Source organism: Pecten maximus, chromosome 8 (assembly GCF_902652985.1).
Source record: "Pecten maximus chromosome 8, xPecMax1.1, whole genome shotgun sequence".
Taxonomy (NCBI): domain Eukaryota; kingdom Metazoa; phylum Mollusca; class Bivalvia; order Pectinida; family Pectinidae; genus Pecten; species Pecten maximus.
Genome location: NC_047022.1, coordinates 32,879,774 through 32,898,512, shown reverse-complemented (window position 1 = coordinate 32,898,512; position 18,739 = coordinate 32,879,774). Strand labels below are relative to the sequence as shown.

The window sequence follows — 18,739 nt, the reverse complement described above, 5'->3', positions numbered from 1 at the left end:
TTGATATCACCAAAACTACTTGTCAGTTTGAGATAGACACCTGCCAGTCCTACCTGTAACGAGTATTGTGTACAGACAGGTAAATAATATACCTGTAGATGTTAATTTGTTGAGATGGATAGACTATCATTTGTACCTGAGTGTTATACCATGGCAGATTATCAGTTTGTGGAGTCCTCTTAATGCAAAGGATTATCTTACCTTGAGAATTTTTACCTGCCAAGGATTATTCTAATGGAGTGTAGTGTTGTAAGTGAAAGCATTCGTGGGTGATTTCTCGGAGCTTTGGAGTTTATAAATGATTGTGTTTCGTGTGTGTAATGTATATGTTAAAGATGGAGAATGGCAGATTGTAGTCAAACAAACACTGCTGCACATTGTTATCCACATTAGGCCTTAGAACCACACAGGTTCAGTTTGTGACTGTGCATGTTGGTTCAAAAACAGCGGGAGCACACTTGGGGCAAATTATCATGGAAGGAGAACGATCGTCTCCTAGAGGTGGTACCTCTATCCCCCAAGCCAGGTTTGGGAGACGTCGGTCAAGTCTGGATGACAAGGCAGGCTCTGATAATCATCGTTCATCAAATCGAAATTCTCAATCTACGGCATTGAAGAGACGTGGGAGTAATGCAGAACTTAAGACCACACAGAAAGTTAGGGCAGAACGTGAGTCTGGTACAGACATTCGTAAACTCCAACGAAAACGAAATTCTTCAGGAGAAAAATCAGGAAACCCCCAGGCTTTGCCAAGACGTGGCAGTGTTCTGGAGTTGGAACGGGTCATAGAAATCACTAAAATAGAGGAAGGCCTGGACCTACAACAGGTAATGTCAGGCCACTGTAATGTTGACGACACTTTCTCTAGCAACACACATATTGTTGTAAGGTTTCACGGAGTTAACTTCTGAAATTTTAGCATTTTTTGAGAAATTCAAACATGGATAGAAATTAATTTTTTCCCTAGCAATTGTTATGATAGCTTCTTTCATGAAATGTCACTCTTTTTGAGCATTTTAGAAATAATGTTAGATGAAAATCTTTTGAATGAAGAGATTTCTGCAGTAAGGTACCTACAACATGTTGATGGGTTTGTGGTGTGTCAATAGTATATAACTACATAATCATATGAAGCTCACAGAAAGGACAGTCTTATGTACATTAATTTTAATGATGTAGTATGTTAAAGAAACATCTGTACTTTCTCACTATACATATAGAGATTCCAGGGAGTTGGCAGGTCAATGGGTTCGTTAGCGACCTGTTTGTGGTTTAGTTTGAATGCTACCTGCGTGACAGTGTGTGTTTCACTAGTTGTTATTATGTGTGGTAAGAACAGGTAATTGTCAGGCCTCACAGACGGAGACAGAAGGAGGACCGTCATTGTCATGGTCATCACACGCGGGGGATTTTGTAGGTCAGCCTTTCCGAATGCCTTCACCAAATACAAAATGGAATCTTTGTGGGATAGAAAATTTAATCGGTGATCTGAGGGGCTGATATAGGCACAGTACCTACATTGTTATACCTACTGAGGTCATAGAAGCTGTAGGTTACATACCATTTTACCTACAACACAATGGGATCAAATGTTGCCTGTATACTTAAAAATAATAGAAGGAGATTAATTAATGGGGTTTGCTTGAGATGAATGCTGAGTAGGAAGAAATCTATGTGACTAGACTGTTTACATTCAATCGAGGAATCAAAACTGTCTTATAAGTGACCAATCATGTGACAGCTAAACTTTTTATTGACCGAGATTCTGTGAGAGAATTTTAGACATTCTCCACGAGGCAGAATTAACAGTCTTACTCACTTGATATACATCAATCACTGTAATGTAATTTAATGCTAAAATTATCTGTGATACATGTACTATGATAACCTGTTTTGTGTATACACTAATATAAATAAAGATGTGTGTCCTTGAGCAGTGTACATCAGATCACCATTCAAGGTTGATCCTAATACCTTGTGTAATAAGAACAGGTAAATTATTTTACTTTAATCACGTTTTAGGGCATTTACTTTGTATTACAACAATAAGAATCAGGTAAATTGTTTTACTGAGTCAAAACAGGTATGAATGCTTTGTGTTAGAATAAGATGTTTTAGAATAAGAACCAGATAAATTGTTTTACCTGAGTCAAAGCACATATGAATACCATGTGTTATCATAAGAACTATAGGTAAATTGTATTACCCGAGTCAAAGCTAGTACAGATTGATACTTCAGACTTTTCTAACCAGATAATGGGGATAGTCATCTGACATGATAGCAATATGGATACTCTTTGGAGGCAATCAATGAAAATAGGAAACAGTGTTAAGGAGCTCACTGATAACACAATGAAGATAGACTTTGGTGTCAGACCTGTGTAGTTTACAGTGTTTGAACTATTACAGGCACAAATTATGTTCAGCATTCAGATTTGGGGAAAGTTACTATAATGAGGACTGATATACATGTTGTATGGCCCCAATATATCATGTGGTCCCTGAAGGACCTATATACATGTTGTATGGCCCCAATATATCATGTGGTCCCTAAAGGACCTATATACATGTTGTATGGCCCCAATATATCATGTGGTCCCTAGAGGACCTTTATACATGATGTATGGCCCCAATATATCATGTGATCCATATAGAGGACCTATATACATGTTGTATGGCCCCAATATATCATGTGATCCATATAGAGGACTTATATACATGTTGTATGGACCCAATATATCATGTGATCCATATAGAGGACCTATATACATGCTGTATGGCCCCAATATATTATGTGGTCCCCAGAGGACCAGCTATATACCTGTTGTGTGACCCCTATAGTACCTATAACATGTTGTGTGGCCCCTATAGTACCTATAACATGTTGTGTGACCCCTATAGTACCTATGACATGTTGTGTGACCCCTATAGTACCTATAACATGTTGTGTGGCCCCTATAGTACATATAACATGTTGTGTGGCTCCTATAGTACCTATGACATGTTGTGTGACCCCTATAGTACCTATAACATGTTGTGGGGCCCCTATAGTACCTATAACATGTTGTGTGACCCCTATAGTACCTATAACATGTTGTGTGGCCCCTATAGTACATATAACATGTTGTGTGGCCCCTATAGTACCTATAACATGTTGTGTGACCCCTATAGTACCTATAACATGTTGTGTGACCCCTATAGTACCTATAACATGTTGTGGGGCCCCTATAGTACCTATAACATGTTGTGTGGCCCCTATAGTACCTATAACATGTTGTGTGACCCCCTATAGTACCTATGACATGTTGTGTGACCCCTATAGTACCTATAACATGTTGTGTGACCCCTATAGTACCTATGACATGTTGTGTGGCCCCTATAGTACCTATAACATGTTGTGTGACCCCTATAGTACCTATAACATGTTGTGTGACCCCTATAGTACCTATAACATGTTGTGTGACCCCTATAGTACCTATAACATGTTGTGTGGCCCCTATAGTACCTATAACATGTTGTGTGACCCCTATAGTACCTATGACATGTTGTGTGGCCCCTATAGTACCTATAACATGTTGTGTGGCCCCTATAGTACCTATAACATGTTGTGTGACCCCCTATAGTACCTATAACATGTTGTGTGACCCCCTATAGTACCTATAACATGTTGTGTGACCCCTATAGTACCTATAACATGTTGTGTGGCCCCTATAGTACCTATAACATGTTGTGTGACCCCCTATAGTACCTATAACATGTTGTGTGACCCCCTATAGTACCTATAACATGTTGTGTGACCCCTATAGTACCTATAACATGTTGTGTGACCCCTATAGTACCTATAACATGTTGTGTGACCCCTATAGTACATATAACATGTTGTGTGACCCCTATAGTACCTATAACATGTTGTGTGACCCCTATAGTACCTATAACATGTTGTGTGGCCCCTATAGTACCTATAACATGTTGTGTGACCCCCTATAGTACCTATAACATGTTGTGTGACCCCTATAGTACCTATAACATGTTGTGTGACCCCTATAGTACCTATAACATGTTGTGTGACCCCTATAGTACCTATAACATGTTGTGTGACTCCTATAGTACCTATAACATGTTGTGTGACCCCTATAGTACCTATAACATGTTGTGTGGCCCCTATAGTACCTATAACATGTTGTGTGACCCCCTATAGTACCTATAACATGTTGTGTGACCCCCTATAGTACCTATAACATGTTGTGTGACCCCTATAGTACCTATAACATGTTGTGTGACCCCTATAGTACCTATAACATGTTGTGTGACCCCTATAGTACATATAACATGTTGTGTGACCCCTATAGTACCTATAACATGTTGTGTGACCCCTATAGTACCTATAACATGTTGTGTGGCCCCTATAGTACCTATAACATGTTGTGTGACCCCCTATAGTACCTATAACATGTTGTGTGACCCCTATAGTACCTATAACATGTTGTGTGACCCCTATAGTACCTATAACATGTTGTGTGACTCCTATAGTACCTATAACATGTTGTGTGGCCCCTATGGTACCTATAACATGTTGTGTGACCCCCTATCCTACCTATAACATGTTGTGTGACTCCTATAGTACCTATAACATGTTGTGTGACCCCTATGGTACCTATAACATGTTGTGGGACCCCTATAGTACATATAACATGTTGTGTGACCCCTATAGTACCTATAACATGTTGTGTGATCCCTATAGTACATATAACATGTTGTGGGACCCCTATAGTACCTATGACATGTTGTGTGGCCCCTATAGTACCTACAACATGTTGTGTGACCCCTATGGTACCTATGACATGTTGTGTGGCCCCTATAGTACCTATAACATGTTGTGTGACCCCTATAGTACCTACAACATGTTGTGTGACCCCTATAGTACCTATACCATGTTGTGTGGCCCCTATAGTACCTATACCATGTTGTGTGGCCCCTATAGTACCTATAACATGTTGTGTGACCCCTATAGTACCTATGACATGTTGTGTGGCCCCTTTAGTACCTATGACATGTTGTGTGACTCCTATATGTCGTGTGGCCTATACAACACCCCTCTGTATATGTTCGGTATGTTGTATGTGTGAAGATGGCCGATAGCCGTCCATTCATTGTTACCAACAATTAAATCGCTGTACAGGCCATTGTGTTTCGCATTGTTGTCACCCTGAGATCGGTAGACAATCCGTGCAAAACATTTGGCAAAAATTCCATAGTTATGTCTGCCCGTGTTAACATATAACAGTTGATGTTGGTATTGTACTAGGACACTGGTGCACACAGGTACGTGTTACCACCGGCAAATTGAGTGATTGTCCAGTTAACACTCATTAAGGGATTAACGCCGGCTAATCCTCAATGTCCAGTATAGAAGCTTCATTGGACTGGTGCCTTAACCAGTAATTGGACGGTATAATTAGGTGTGATTGTAGTGTTTGGATTAGCCTTGGATTACCGGCACTGGACATGTCACATGGACATTCTCAACGCCAACATCGGCCAATCAAACACATCTCATTTCGTAAAAACCAGGTAGGTTCCAAGCTTAGTCATACCTGTAAAGTAACGATCGTGTTTCACCTGTACAGGTTTTCGTTGTAATCATTTCACACCTGAAGTGCACAGGTAAATTGGGAATCGAGTTACATCTGTACCTTTTGATAATAGGTAAAACTGACATCCAAATTGGATGTAGTCATGTTAAAAATTGGACCAGTTTAAAAAAAAATGACTTTATATGTGAAGAATTACATTTAGTGGTGTCAATATCTAGACTATAAGTAGAGGTTAAAGCCTGATGATGGCCTCCTCCCAGGTAGGAAATATCACAGGGTGATCTGTTATATTATTACCCTATAGGTGAGAGTTGATTGCTGAAACTTTATAGTCAGTAACTTTTCTTCGCCTGTAATAAATCACCTGGGACATTTTAATACTGTAGAAATCAACTAATTGTGCTGATCGTAGGACCATTCAATAACATTATGTTTACACAGGGAGGGCAGTTTGCCAAAACAGTGTGGTTTTATCCATGTGTACAGGAGTACTACGGCTTGTCAGGTAGCACTCCAGCACTCTACCTGGAATCTCTGCAAGTCCCATATCACCAAACTGGTATTTTACTATATTGTAGTGTCAGGTTATCCTAAATCTGGAATCCAGTACACAAATCAAAGTTCTCTTTGGTGTTGGATATATAAAAATCCATGCATGTCAAGTCAAACAAATGGTTGTGAATCAGATATGGAAGCAAGCTGGGGCTATTACATTGATAGGTCGGGTGTACAATGTGTCAAATCAAATAGGGCCAGTCCTATACAGGAATCGCCAGGATCAGATATGTCAGGTCAAAGGTCCTATGGCACCATATGCAAGGTTTTTGGGTACACCTAAATTCTTTCATTGGAAAAGTAGGTCAATACCAATATTTGCTTTGAGTTGTCTTTATAAGGTTGCAAACATGCTTTGAATATCACTATAAATGACAACCTGTCAACAATTGACACATACTGTAGATTTGAACTTTGGTTATAGCCTTCTTTATTTATAAAATTTGTTCGCACGATCTAAGGTCTACTTTCACTTTACAAGCAGATGTTATAGTAGAGGTCTACTTTCACTTTACTAGCATAAGTTATGGTAGAGGTCTACTTTCACTTTACTAGCATTTAAGTATTGTTAGTCAACAGAAGTTTGATTGCTATAGCTGGTGGAGTGTAATGTTGATGGCATTTGGTATACATAGTTAGAATACATGGAAAGTGTCAACTAGTTAGAATACCTGGAGAGATAAAAGGAACTCCATTATTTTAGACTTGGGTTACAAACACTACATGCCTGCTACATGCAATTCCACTTGAGTGAAAATACAGGTACCAGCCTGCATATAATCAATAAAAAATACCCTACAGGTATGTTAGCCATGTCTCTGCAAGTAACACTTTAGAATTGATATCTTTTTATTTACTTCAAGTGCTTTCAGTCCTTTGTAGATTTTACGAACAGCTAGAATGCCTATATCCTGTTATACTGTTACCTGTAGGTTGTGTAATATGACAAGTTAATGTGATATGGCATGTCATTTGTACACCTGTCTGTAATGGACCCTATGTATCTTGACATGTAGGTAGGATTTGTCACTGTATACATTACAAGGAATGTGTCGGTATAATAGCTCATCCTAAAATGCATTTCTAAAATTATTCTGTTTCTTGGTTATTAATTATGTGAGTGTTATATACATATACATTTTTCGAAGTGAAATGGTAAAAAATATCACTAAAAAATTCCAGTAATTACAACTAGGGATGTTTATAATACAGACAGAAGCCAAAAGTTCATAGATTAACATTACGTGAAAACTTTCGGCAATAGCCTCTGCTGTTTCATGTTTTTAACGTCAGGATGCCTTTGGCACCTGCAGTTATAGTCGTGGTGGGAAAATGTTGTTAGTGACACTTTTGTTTCCGGCTAACAATTCCTCTTTTCTGTCATACAAATGATATACATCCGCAGCCTAATATAGTTCCTATTTTGATAGCAATTATTGACACGATTTAACTGATTTAAACCGTGTTTACTACAATTATTTAAAACGAAATATGAATGTTATGTGTTCTAGACTACTTTAGAGTATAAATATAAACATTTTCCTCGTCAGTATATGCAATTTTGTTGGCGTAGGATTACATAGTTCTGTCTCAATCCTGCCTTGAAAACGAAAGTAAAAAATTAGTTTGATCGTCGTGAAAATTTACATGCATTCACAGAGAAACTATCCACATGTCTTAGACTCATATGTTCATCCTGAGTTCATATGCAGGAACATTTCATATAAGCCTAAAACCAACCCTATTTTACGTAGTGAAATGCAGCCGAGCATTCCACGAGATAACTTCCGGTTATGTCTACAGTAATGTAACTAAACCAACGACAGTTCACAGTTTCATATTCATTTGTATGTCGCTAGAATACGCAAGAAATATCACCAGGAATGGAAGGCAAGTTGAAACAAACTACATTGCCGTTTTGCGTGAGGATTTTATTAAATAAGGTTATTATTTGTTTATTTGAAAAGAATCTAATGATTATGATCCGTGACTGATGTACTGGCGTCGATGTCAAAACTAGATACATATGTATGTCTCGTCGGATAACGCGACGGCAATTTTCTATCGGAGTTAAAATATGTTACTAGGGGTCATGTTTGCTAGGCCTAATTAACATCTTATAGTATAAATAAAATAAAAAAAACTTAGGCTGTGTACATCTTGGATTTTATCTTTGGTTGTACAACAATAATATTGTTCCGTTAATAGACCGATTTGTCGTTCAGAAGTTGATTTTTTTTCAAAGTTTACAAGCAGCTTTACTGATTCAGGAGTATATCAGTAATCTTCCACAAGCATTAAAGAAATAGGGAAAGAACTATACTCAGCTATTGGAAAGTTGTCAGCAGATAAATATGTTATACATGTTTTCTTGAATACATAGAAAAGGAATAACCAGATTAACATATTTCATCTGATAAGGAATAACCAGATTAACATATTTCATCTGATACAAATGTAACTGTCTGACTATAAAATCCATTTTTAAATTTCTTATTATATGACCTCAGACCCTGATGTTTCTCGGGGCCTTTGGCCCTTTGATTTCCATTTGCCGAAAACTGAAGTTGGTAAACCTGTTTTGGAACCAGGCCTACATTCAGCAATAAGCCCTTAAATCCCTTTATTCCCTACAAGGAGTGGGGGGCTTATTTCTGGTCAAGTATGGTATAGTCCTTAACCAAAAAGATAGCACAATTTGTATGGATAAGCTAAACAAACAATAACAATTCTTGTAGGAACTGGTAAAAACGATACAAAAATTGAACCCATGGCTTGGAAGTACCCAGTTCTCTTAGTTTGGCCATTAAGAAGCATGCTCCATAATCTGAGTGACAGAGACACTATTAGTTCTAAACACAAGCCACCAACCCTGTAAATGACAGTTCCACATAGTCATAAGACAGAGGAGTGTTTTACATGTACCTGTTGTGAGTAATGGACATTGCTGTGATGTCAGTATATGTCAGACAGTCATAATAACAGTTTGGTGCTCCTTTTTGTTGAAAGTCTACTTTTAAAAAAAACTTAAGGACAAGTCAGGTGTAAAATTTAAAAGACGTTTTATTGTCAATATCTAATTTAATTTGGTAAATATGTTTGTTCTATGTTCTTCTCAGTAAATTAGAATTTTATCTGATAAATATGGTTTAAAATGGTGTATTTACTGGGACTGGTCAACAGGTGTATCACAATATGACTAATTTTATAAATAAAGCTAGGCCTAATGGCTGATGTCTATTGTAAACAGGAAAAGTTGACCACTAATGATACAAGCTTCACTGACCTGATGGCAGATATGCATTTCAAATAAGGAAGCTTTGACCAGTGGTGGATGTGTATTTATAAACAAGTAAAAGAGCTTGACCAGTGGTAGATGTGTATTGTGTCTACCTGAGTGAATTAAGCCATTTATAGCCTGGAGATGACCATTTTTTCCCCCCCTTTTTTTTTTTAAAAAAAAAAAAGGGGGGAAAAAAAATTAAAAAAAGAAAAAAATTTGGGGGGGGGAAAAAAAAAAAAAAAAAAAGGGGGGGGAAAAAAAAATTTTTTTTATTCAAAGGCCCCAAAAAATTGGGGAAAATTTTTTTTTGAAAAAAGGCCCAAAGAAAAAAAATTTTTTAAATTTTAAAATTTTGTTTTTAAAACCCTTTTTGGGGTTTTTTTTAAAAATTTTAAAAAATTGAAAGGGGAAAAAAAAGGATTTAAAATTTTTAAATATTTTTTTTTTTAAATTATTTAAAAATTTAAAACTTAAATTTTAAAAATTTTTTTTAAAACTACTTTTTTTTGGGGTTTTTTTGTTTCCCCTTTAAATTTTTGGGGTTTTTTTTTTTTTCCCCCTTCCCTTTTTTTTTCCCGGCCTTTCCTTTCCCTTTTAACCCCCAAATTCCCTAAAACTTTCCTGAGGGGATAGTTTTCAAAAGGGACGACCATTGTTTTTGGAAAATTTTAAAAACAATAAAACTTGAAGGAATGGTATTTTTACCGAAATTCCATCCCTTGGAATACCATGTTCCTGCTGGGCAAAGAGTCTATAATGGGCCCCCAACACATGTTCTACGCCCACCTAAATTGGCACCACATGTAAAGCCCCAAAGGGGTCTTCCTGTGTTAGGGAAATGTTGGGGCCAAATCCCACCATAAAAGGGGGGGTCTGTTTACTTTTAAATTAGGGACAATCCACCAAAAATTTAGGAGTTTTTTTTATTTTTTATTGTGGAAAAGTTTTTTTGTTTTCAGTAATTTTTTTATGTTGTTTAAATGGTTTATTATGGAAAAAGGGTTACATTTTATGTTAGCTATGGTGATGTTTTTAACAAAATTTTTTACTTTTTAGTTGTTCAACTATGGTTTAAATAGGTTAGTTTGCCCTGTGGTGATTTTTGAAAATTAAAAACTGAGGGTTTTAATTGAGGTTCCAACTGAGGAAGTTATTTAACAAATGGTTACAGTTGGTGCAACTATTTCCGGGTGTTGTTCAACGGGATTTTTAAAGTTAGGCCAACGGGTACTTGATATTCAGATGATGGTTACAATTTGAGTGTTCGACTGGGTTTTACATTAGGGGGGTCGACGATGTGATAGTGGAGTGTTTTCCGACGATGTTATAGTGGAGTGTTAGAATGGTTTAATTTGAGGTTCAACTGATGGTTCATTGAGTTTTTCGACTGATGGTTATGGAGGTTCAACTGAGGGGTTACGTTGAGTTTTTTCAGATGAGGGTTATATTGATGTTCAGATGATGGTGCAGGGAGTATTCGATGAGGGTTCGTTGAGGTTAACTGACGGTTAAGTTGAGTTTCAATTGAGGTTAAGTTGGGGTTTTCAATGATGGTTACAGTGGGGTTCAGACTGATGGTTATTTGGGGGTTCGACTGATGGAAGTTGGGGGTTTCAGATGAGGGTTACAGTTGGTGTTCAGATGAGGGGTTAATTGAGGTTCGCTGTGTTAATTTGATTTTTTCAAATGATGGTAATTTGGGGGTTCAGATGATGGTTACAGTGATTTTCAGACTGGGTTAATTGAGTTTTCAACGATGGTGAGTTAGTTTTTCAGAGGGTTTACATTGAGTGTTCAGATGATGGTCAAGTTCAGTGTCGGAGTTAATTAGTTTAAGATGGAAAGTTTCAGCTATTGGAAAGTTGTCAGCAGATAAATATGTTATACATGTTTTCTTGAATACATAGAAAAGGAATAACCAGATTAACATATTTCATCTGATACAAATGTAACTGTCTGACTATAAAATCCATTTTTAAATTTCTTATTATATGACCTCAGACCCTGATGTTTCTCGGGGCCTTTGGCCCTTTGATTTCCATTTGCCGAAAACTGAAGTTGGTAAACCTGTTTTGGAACCAGGCCTACATTCAGCAATAAGCCCTTAAATCCCTTTATTCCCTACAAGGAGTGGGGGGCTTATTTCTGGTCAAGTATGGTATAGTCCTTAACCAAAAAGATAGCACAATTTGTATGGATAAGCTAAACAAACAATAACAATTCTTGTAGGAACTGGTAAAAACGATACAAAAATTGAACCCATGGCTTGGAAGTACCCAGTTCTCTTAGTTTGGCCATTAAGAAGCATGCTCCATAATCTGAGTGACAGAGACACTATTAGTTCTAAACACAAGCCACCAACCCTGTAAATGACAGTTCCACATAGTCATAAGACAGAGGAGTGTTTTACATGTACCTGTTGTGAGTAATGGACATTGCTGTGATGTCAGTATATGTCAGACAGTCATAATAACAGTTTGGTGCTCCTTTTTGTTGAAAGTCTGCTTTTAAAAAAAACTTAAGGACAGGTCAGGTGTAAAATTTAAAAGACGTTTTATTGTCAATATCTAATTTAATTTGGTAAATATGTTTGTTCTATGTTCTTCTCAGTAAATTAGAATTTTATCTGATAAATATGGTTTAAAATGGTGTATTTACTGGGACTGGTCAACAGGTGTATCACAATATGACTAATTTTATAAATAAAGCTAGGCCTAATGGCTGATGTCTATTGTAAACAGGAAAAGTTGACCACTAATGATACAAGCTTCACTGACCTGATGGCAGATATGCATTTCAAATAAGGAAGCTTTGACCAGTGGTGGATGTGTATTTATAAACAAGTAAAAGAGCTTGACCAGTGGTAGATGTGTATTGTGTCTACCTGAGTGAATTAAGCCATTTATAGCCTGGAGATGACCACTGTCCTGACTGGACTAATAGAGTCTATAATGACCCATCCATCAACAGGTGTGTCTATCTGTCCATTCCTATCTGGTCAGCCATCAGTGTAAACAGTCTACCACACTGGTCATCTCCTGACTGATGTCCAGGGAATGATTAGTGGACAGTACACTCCACCATATAGGAGTTGGTCTAGTTACTATAGATATTAGTGGACACTACACTCCACCATATAGGAGTAGGTCTAGTTACTATAGAGATTAGTGGACACAAAACTCCACCATATAGGAGTAGGTCTAGTTACTATAGATATTAGTGGACACTACACTCCACCATATAGGAGTTGGTCTAGTTACTATAGATATTAGTGGACACAAAACTCCACCATATAGGAGTAGGTCTAGTTACTGTAGAGATTAGTGGACAGTACACTCCACCATATAGGAGTAGGTCTAGTTACTATAGAGATTAGTGGACACAAAACTCCACCATATAGGAGTAGGTCTAGTTACTGTAGAGATTAGTGGACACAAAACTCCACCATATAAGAGTAGGTCTAGTTACTGTAGAGATTAGTGGACACAAAACTCAACCATATAGGAGTAGGTCTAGTTACTGTAGATATTAGTGGACACAAAACTCCACCATATAGGAGTAGGTCTAGTTACTATAGAGATTAGTGGACACAACTCCACCATATAGGAGTAGGTCTAGTTACTAAAGAGATTAGTGGACACAAAACTCCACCATATAGGAGTAGGTCTAGTTACTGTAGAGATTAGTGGACATAACACTCCACCATATAGGAGTAGGTCTAGTTACTGTAGAGATTAGTGGACACAAATCTCCACCATATAAGAGTAGGTCTAGTTACTATAGAGATTAATGGACACTACACTCCACCATATAGGAGTAGGTCTAGTTACTGTAGAGATTAGTGGACATTACACTCCACCATATAGGAGTAGGTCTAGTTACTATAGAGATTAGTGGACACTACACTCCACCATATAGGAGTAGGTCTAGTTACTGTAGAGATTAGTGGACATTACACTCCACCATATAGGAGTAGGTCTAGTTACTGTAGAGATTAGTGGACACAAAACTCCACCATATAGGAGTAGGTCTAGTTACTATAGAGATTAGTGGACACTACACTCCACCATATAGGAGTAGGTCTAGTTACTATAGAGATTAGTGAACACAAAACTCCACCATATAGGAGTAGGTCTAGTTACTATAGAGATTAATGGACACTACACTCCACCATATAGGAGTAGGTCTAGTTACTATAGAGATTAATGGACACTACACTCCACCATATAGGAGTAGGTCTAGTTACTGTAGAGATTAGTGGACACAAAACTCCACCATATAGGAGTAGGTCTAGTTACTGTAGAGATTAGTGGACACAAAACTCCACCATATAGGAGTAGGTCTAGTTACTATAGAGATTAGTGGACACTACACTCCACCATATAGGAGTAGGTCTAGTTACTATAGAGATTAATGGACACAAAACTCCACCATATAGGAGTAGGTCTAGTTACTGTAGAGATTAGTGGACACTACACTCCACCATATAGGAGTAGGTCTAGTTACTGTAGAGATTAGTGGACATAACACTCCACCATACAGGAGTAGGTCTAGTTACTGTAGAGATTAGTGGACACAACTCCACCATATAGGAGTAGGTCTAGTTACTGTAGATATTAGTGGACACTACACTCCACCATATAGGAGTAGGTCTAGTTACTATAGAGATTAGTGGACAGTACACTCCACCATATAGGAGTAGGTCTAGTTACTGTAGATATTAGTGGACACTACACTCCACCATATAGGAGTAGGTCTAGTTACTGTAGATATTAGTGGACACTACACTCCACCATATAGGAGTAGGTCTAGTTACTATAGAGATTAGTGGACACAAAACTCGACCATATAGGAGTAGGTCTAGTTACTGTAGAGATTAGTGGACACAAAACTCCACCATATAGGAGTAGGTCTAGTTACTGTAGATATTAGTGGACACTACACTCCACCATATAGGAGTAGGTCTAGTTACTATAGAGATTAGTGGACACAAAACTCCACCATATAGGAGTAGGTCTAGTTACTGTAGAGATTAGTGGACACAAAACTCCACCATATAGGAGTAGGTCTAGTTACTATAGAGATTAATGGACACTACACTCCACCATATAGGAGTAGGTCTAGTTACTGTAGAGATTAGTGGACACAAAACTCCACCATATAGGAGTAGGTCTAGTTACTATAGATATTAGTGGACACTACACTCCACCATATAGGAGTAGGTCTAGTTACTGTAGAGATTAGTGGACACACAGTTGGGTATTTCAGACTGATGGTTACAGTTGAGTGTTCAGACTGATGGTTACAGTTGAGTGTTCAGACTGATGGTTACAGTTGAGTGTTCAGACTGATGGTTATAGTTGAGTGTTCAGACTGATGGTTATAGTTGAGTGTTCAGACTGATGGTTATAGTTGAGTGTTCAGACTGATGGTTATAGTTGAGTGATCAGACTGATGGTTATAGTGGAGTGTTCAGACTGATGGTTACAGTTGAGTGTTCAGACTGATGGTTACAGTGGGGTGTTCAGACTGATGGTTACAGTGGGGTGTTCAGACTGATGGTTACAGTTGAGTGTTCAGACTGATGGTGACAGTTGAGTGTTCAGACTGATGGGTACAGTTGAGTGTTCAGACTGATGGTTACAGTTGAGTGTTCAGACTGACTGGGTACAGTTGAGTGTTCAGACTACTTGGTACAGTTGAGTGTTCAGACTACTGGGTACAGTTGAGTGTTCAGACTGATGGTTACAGTTGAGTGTTCAGACTGATGGTTACATTTGAGTGTTCAGACTGATGGTTACAGTTGAGTGTTCAGACTGACTGGGTACAGTTGAGTGTTCAGACTACTTGGTACAGTTGAGTGTTCAGACTGACTGGGTACAGTTGAGTGTTCAGACTGATGGTTACAGTTGAGTGTTCAGACTGATGGTTACAGTTGAGTGTTCAGACTGATGGTTACAGTTGAGTGTTCAGACTGATGGTTACAGTTGAGTGTTCAGACTGATGGTTACAGTGGAGTGTTCAGACTGATGGTTACAGTTGAGTGTTCAGACTGATGGTTACAGTTGAGTGTTCAGACTGATGGTTACAGTTGAGTGTTCAGACTGATGGTTACAGTTGAGTGTTCAGACTGATGGTTACAGTTGAGTGTTCAGACTGATGGTTACAGTTGAGTGTTCAGACTGATGGTTACAGTTGAGTGTTCAGACTGATGGTTACAGTTGAGTGTTCAGACTGATGGTTACAGTTGAGTGTTCAGACTGATGGTTACAGTTGAGTGTTCAGACTGATGGTTACAGTTGAGTGTTCAGACTGATGGTTACAGTTGAGTGTTCAGACTGATGGTTACAGTTGAGTGTTCAGACTGATGGTTACAGTTGAGTGTTCAGACTGATGGTTACAGTGGAGTGTTCAGACTGATGGTTACAGTTGAGTGTTCAGACTGATGGTTACAGTTGAGTGTTCAGACTGATGGTTACAGTTGAGTGTTCAGACTGATGGTTACAGTTGAGTGTTCAGACTGATGGGTACAGTTGAGTGTTCAGACTGATAGTCGTTGTTGTTAGGTCAGTTCTTTATGTACTACCATAAAAGAAAAAGATACTATCACATTTTCGGTAGATGACTTAAAGATAGCTGTTTATTTATGTGGTAAATCACCATGAACTCTGTTGGTAGTAATTGTTATCCTTATTTTAACCTTCTCTGAACTAACAAGTTGTATATACTTAGCACTCTACTGGTTGGTTAGACAAACTAAGTAATGCTGCCTTCTACTGGTTAGTATAATAGATAACTCTTTCAAAAAAGACAGTGCTGCCCTCTAGCTGTTAGTAAGGAGATATTTAAACTGGTCTCTGCTGATTTGTTAGAAAACTTTGTCAAAGTAGATAGTGATATCCTCCAGTAGTTGATTAACTGACAAACCAAATAGTGACACCGAGGGGTACCCCCAGCAATTAATTAAATGTTAAACTAGATAGTGCTGCTCTCTAGTGGTTGATGTAATTGATTGTCAAACTAGATAGTGCTGCCCTCTAGTGGTTGATGTAATTGATTGTCAAACAAGATAGTGCTGCCCTCTAGGTGTTGATTTAATTGTCAAAGTATATAGTGCTGCCCTCTGGTGGTTGATTCAATTAACTTTCATAGCAGATAGTGCTGCCCTCTAGTGGTTTAATTAACTGTCAAACTAGATAGTGCTGTCCTCTAGTGGTTTAATTAATTGTCAAAGTAGATAGTGCTGCCCTCTAGTGGTTAGTCAAGATATTTTTTTCAAACTGTATATTGCTGTCAATTAGTGGTTAATTCAAGCTTCTGTTTACAAACTATAATGCTGGGTTTAATAGAAAACTTTATAGCTTAACAGTAACATAAAAATAAGGAGACTGAATCTTGTTTACATTGTTTGGTTTGGAAGTGAAATTTTCAGAGTAATTTTGACAATAAATGTCAATCAGTATTGCCTGACATTTATGGTAAGCTGTCGGTCTGAGTGACATTGTGTGTCAGTATACCTTGAACAGGTGAACCTGAATAGGTAAATGACAGTTGTATGTAAATGAGATATTGAAAGGTATTTTGTGATCTTCTATGAAACGTCCTAGCTCCAAGGAATTTATTTTTTCATTCAATCAGAAAATTTAAAATTGTGATATCTTCAGGGTGTTATTTTAACTATGATGGTAAAGATATTTATGGATCATAAAAAATTGCTTTGAATTATACATGACCAAGCAGTTCATTGTTGTATATAAATTACATATATCATATTGAAGGTTAGGGTTCTCACCTTCAGATGAGATCAAACTTATGTGGTGTCTGTGTATCCTCTGACCCTGCTGCCCTGTGTTACCTGTAGAAGTGGTTAAGTTTACATTAGTGTTCTGTGTATCCTGTGACCCTAATGACCTAGTTATCTGGTGTCTGTGTATTCTGTGACCCCTCTACCATGTGCTTCCAGCAGATATGGTGCATTAGCATGTCTCTGTAAAAGCCCATTATTTACAAAAGACACATCCATATAGTCTCTAACCACTCAATCCTCTCCATTTTACCAGGCAATTGTTTGTCTCAGTCAATTATGATGTAGATGGCAAATGTTTCAGAAAAGCCAGAGGTAGTTTGTATTGACACTACCAGACATTACAACCTTACACGGGTGTTATATAGTGTTAGCATAGGTAAGCCTGACGTTATAGAGTTTTAGGAATGCTTATGTTTCCTCTCTATAATAAACAAAATTAAGACCAATACTAAAGTGGTGAATTTAATAAAAAAAATGTATTAAATCTGGATGGAAAAAAATGCCAATTTTTATACCCCGCCATGAAATGGGGAGGCATATACATACAGTGTTACCCATGTCTGTTCCGTCCAGTTGTAATATATCTAGCTAATCTCACGAACTGCTGATGCGATCCTCACCAAACTGTGTTTGTGGGTGTTAAGTGGCATTAGGTTCATTTATGTCTCACAGACATTTTCTAGTTTTTTCAATCATTTACATATAATTATGTATGTAGTGAAACAATCTTGGTTAAAAGACTAATGATTACATTGTCAGATCAGTGACGAAAGGAACTTTTTATATATTTCAATTAGCACTGCACCCATCCTCTTTTACTGAAAAAAAAAATTGAGGTGCACTAATAGGGACAGGTGTCCTTATTAGGTCGAATATGGTATATTGAATAACAATTATTAGGTCACGGGGCCCAATCTTAGTATTCTGTGGAACCCTAGAGCACCTGTAGGTTTATCCCTGTGTTCCAAGGACAAGATAAATGAAAATTACCATTAAAAATGTTGCTTAAAACTGTATTGTTTGCTGGGACATCATAGACTAGTTCCGTAATCTTAAAGGGACGTAATCTTACAGGTAGCACAGTGAATATAAATGAGCTATCTTATCTGCCCCCATCTCAATTGAGATGTCTTTTATCAAACATGTCAATTTCACCTGATAGCAAGACAGTGTAGCTATGTTATCCCTCCCACAACATTTGGGCATTCCAGTCAACAGGGGAGATTACTCTGATTGTATAACTAGGTATTAGATAGGTCGATGGTTACCTGTGGTATGATATAACGGTAACGAGAGGTAGGTAGGTAATTACAGGAGCGACCCTGATAACCAGGTTACTGAACATTACCCTGATATAACAGTCCAAGTATTAACACCAATACATACTTGGGTTGTGTTTGGTGTAGGCTAATGTGTATCAGCGGACCGGGATTCTGTCAGACGGTCTACTTACACAGTGTACCTACCCAGTACAGGACATAAATATCACCAATAGTATTC

The 18,739-nt window shown here is 37.8% G+C and overlaps 1 protein-coding gene across 5 annotated transcripts in view; it reads left to right on the top strand.

Moving 5' to 3' along the window:
* Positions 1-18,739, top strand: part of LOC117333246 (unconventional myosin-XVIIIa-like) — a 135,720-nt gene that overhangs the window by 35,649 nt on the left and 81,332 nt on the right. Inside the window, exon 1 of one of the 5 annotated variants that reach the window (XM_033892453.1) lies at positions 75-827. The exons of the other annotated variants lie outside the window; for them this stretch is intronic. Within the exon in view, the coding sequence (XP_033748344.1) occupies positions 474-827 (354 nt within the window). The 5' untranslated portion in view covers positions 75-473. Of the gene's footprint in view, positions 1-74; positions 828-18,739 lie in introns of those variants that run through there. 5 annotated transcript variants of the gene reach the window in all.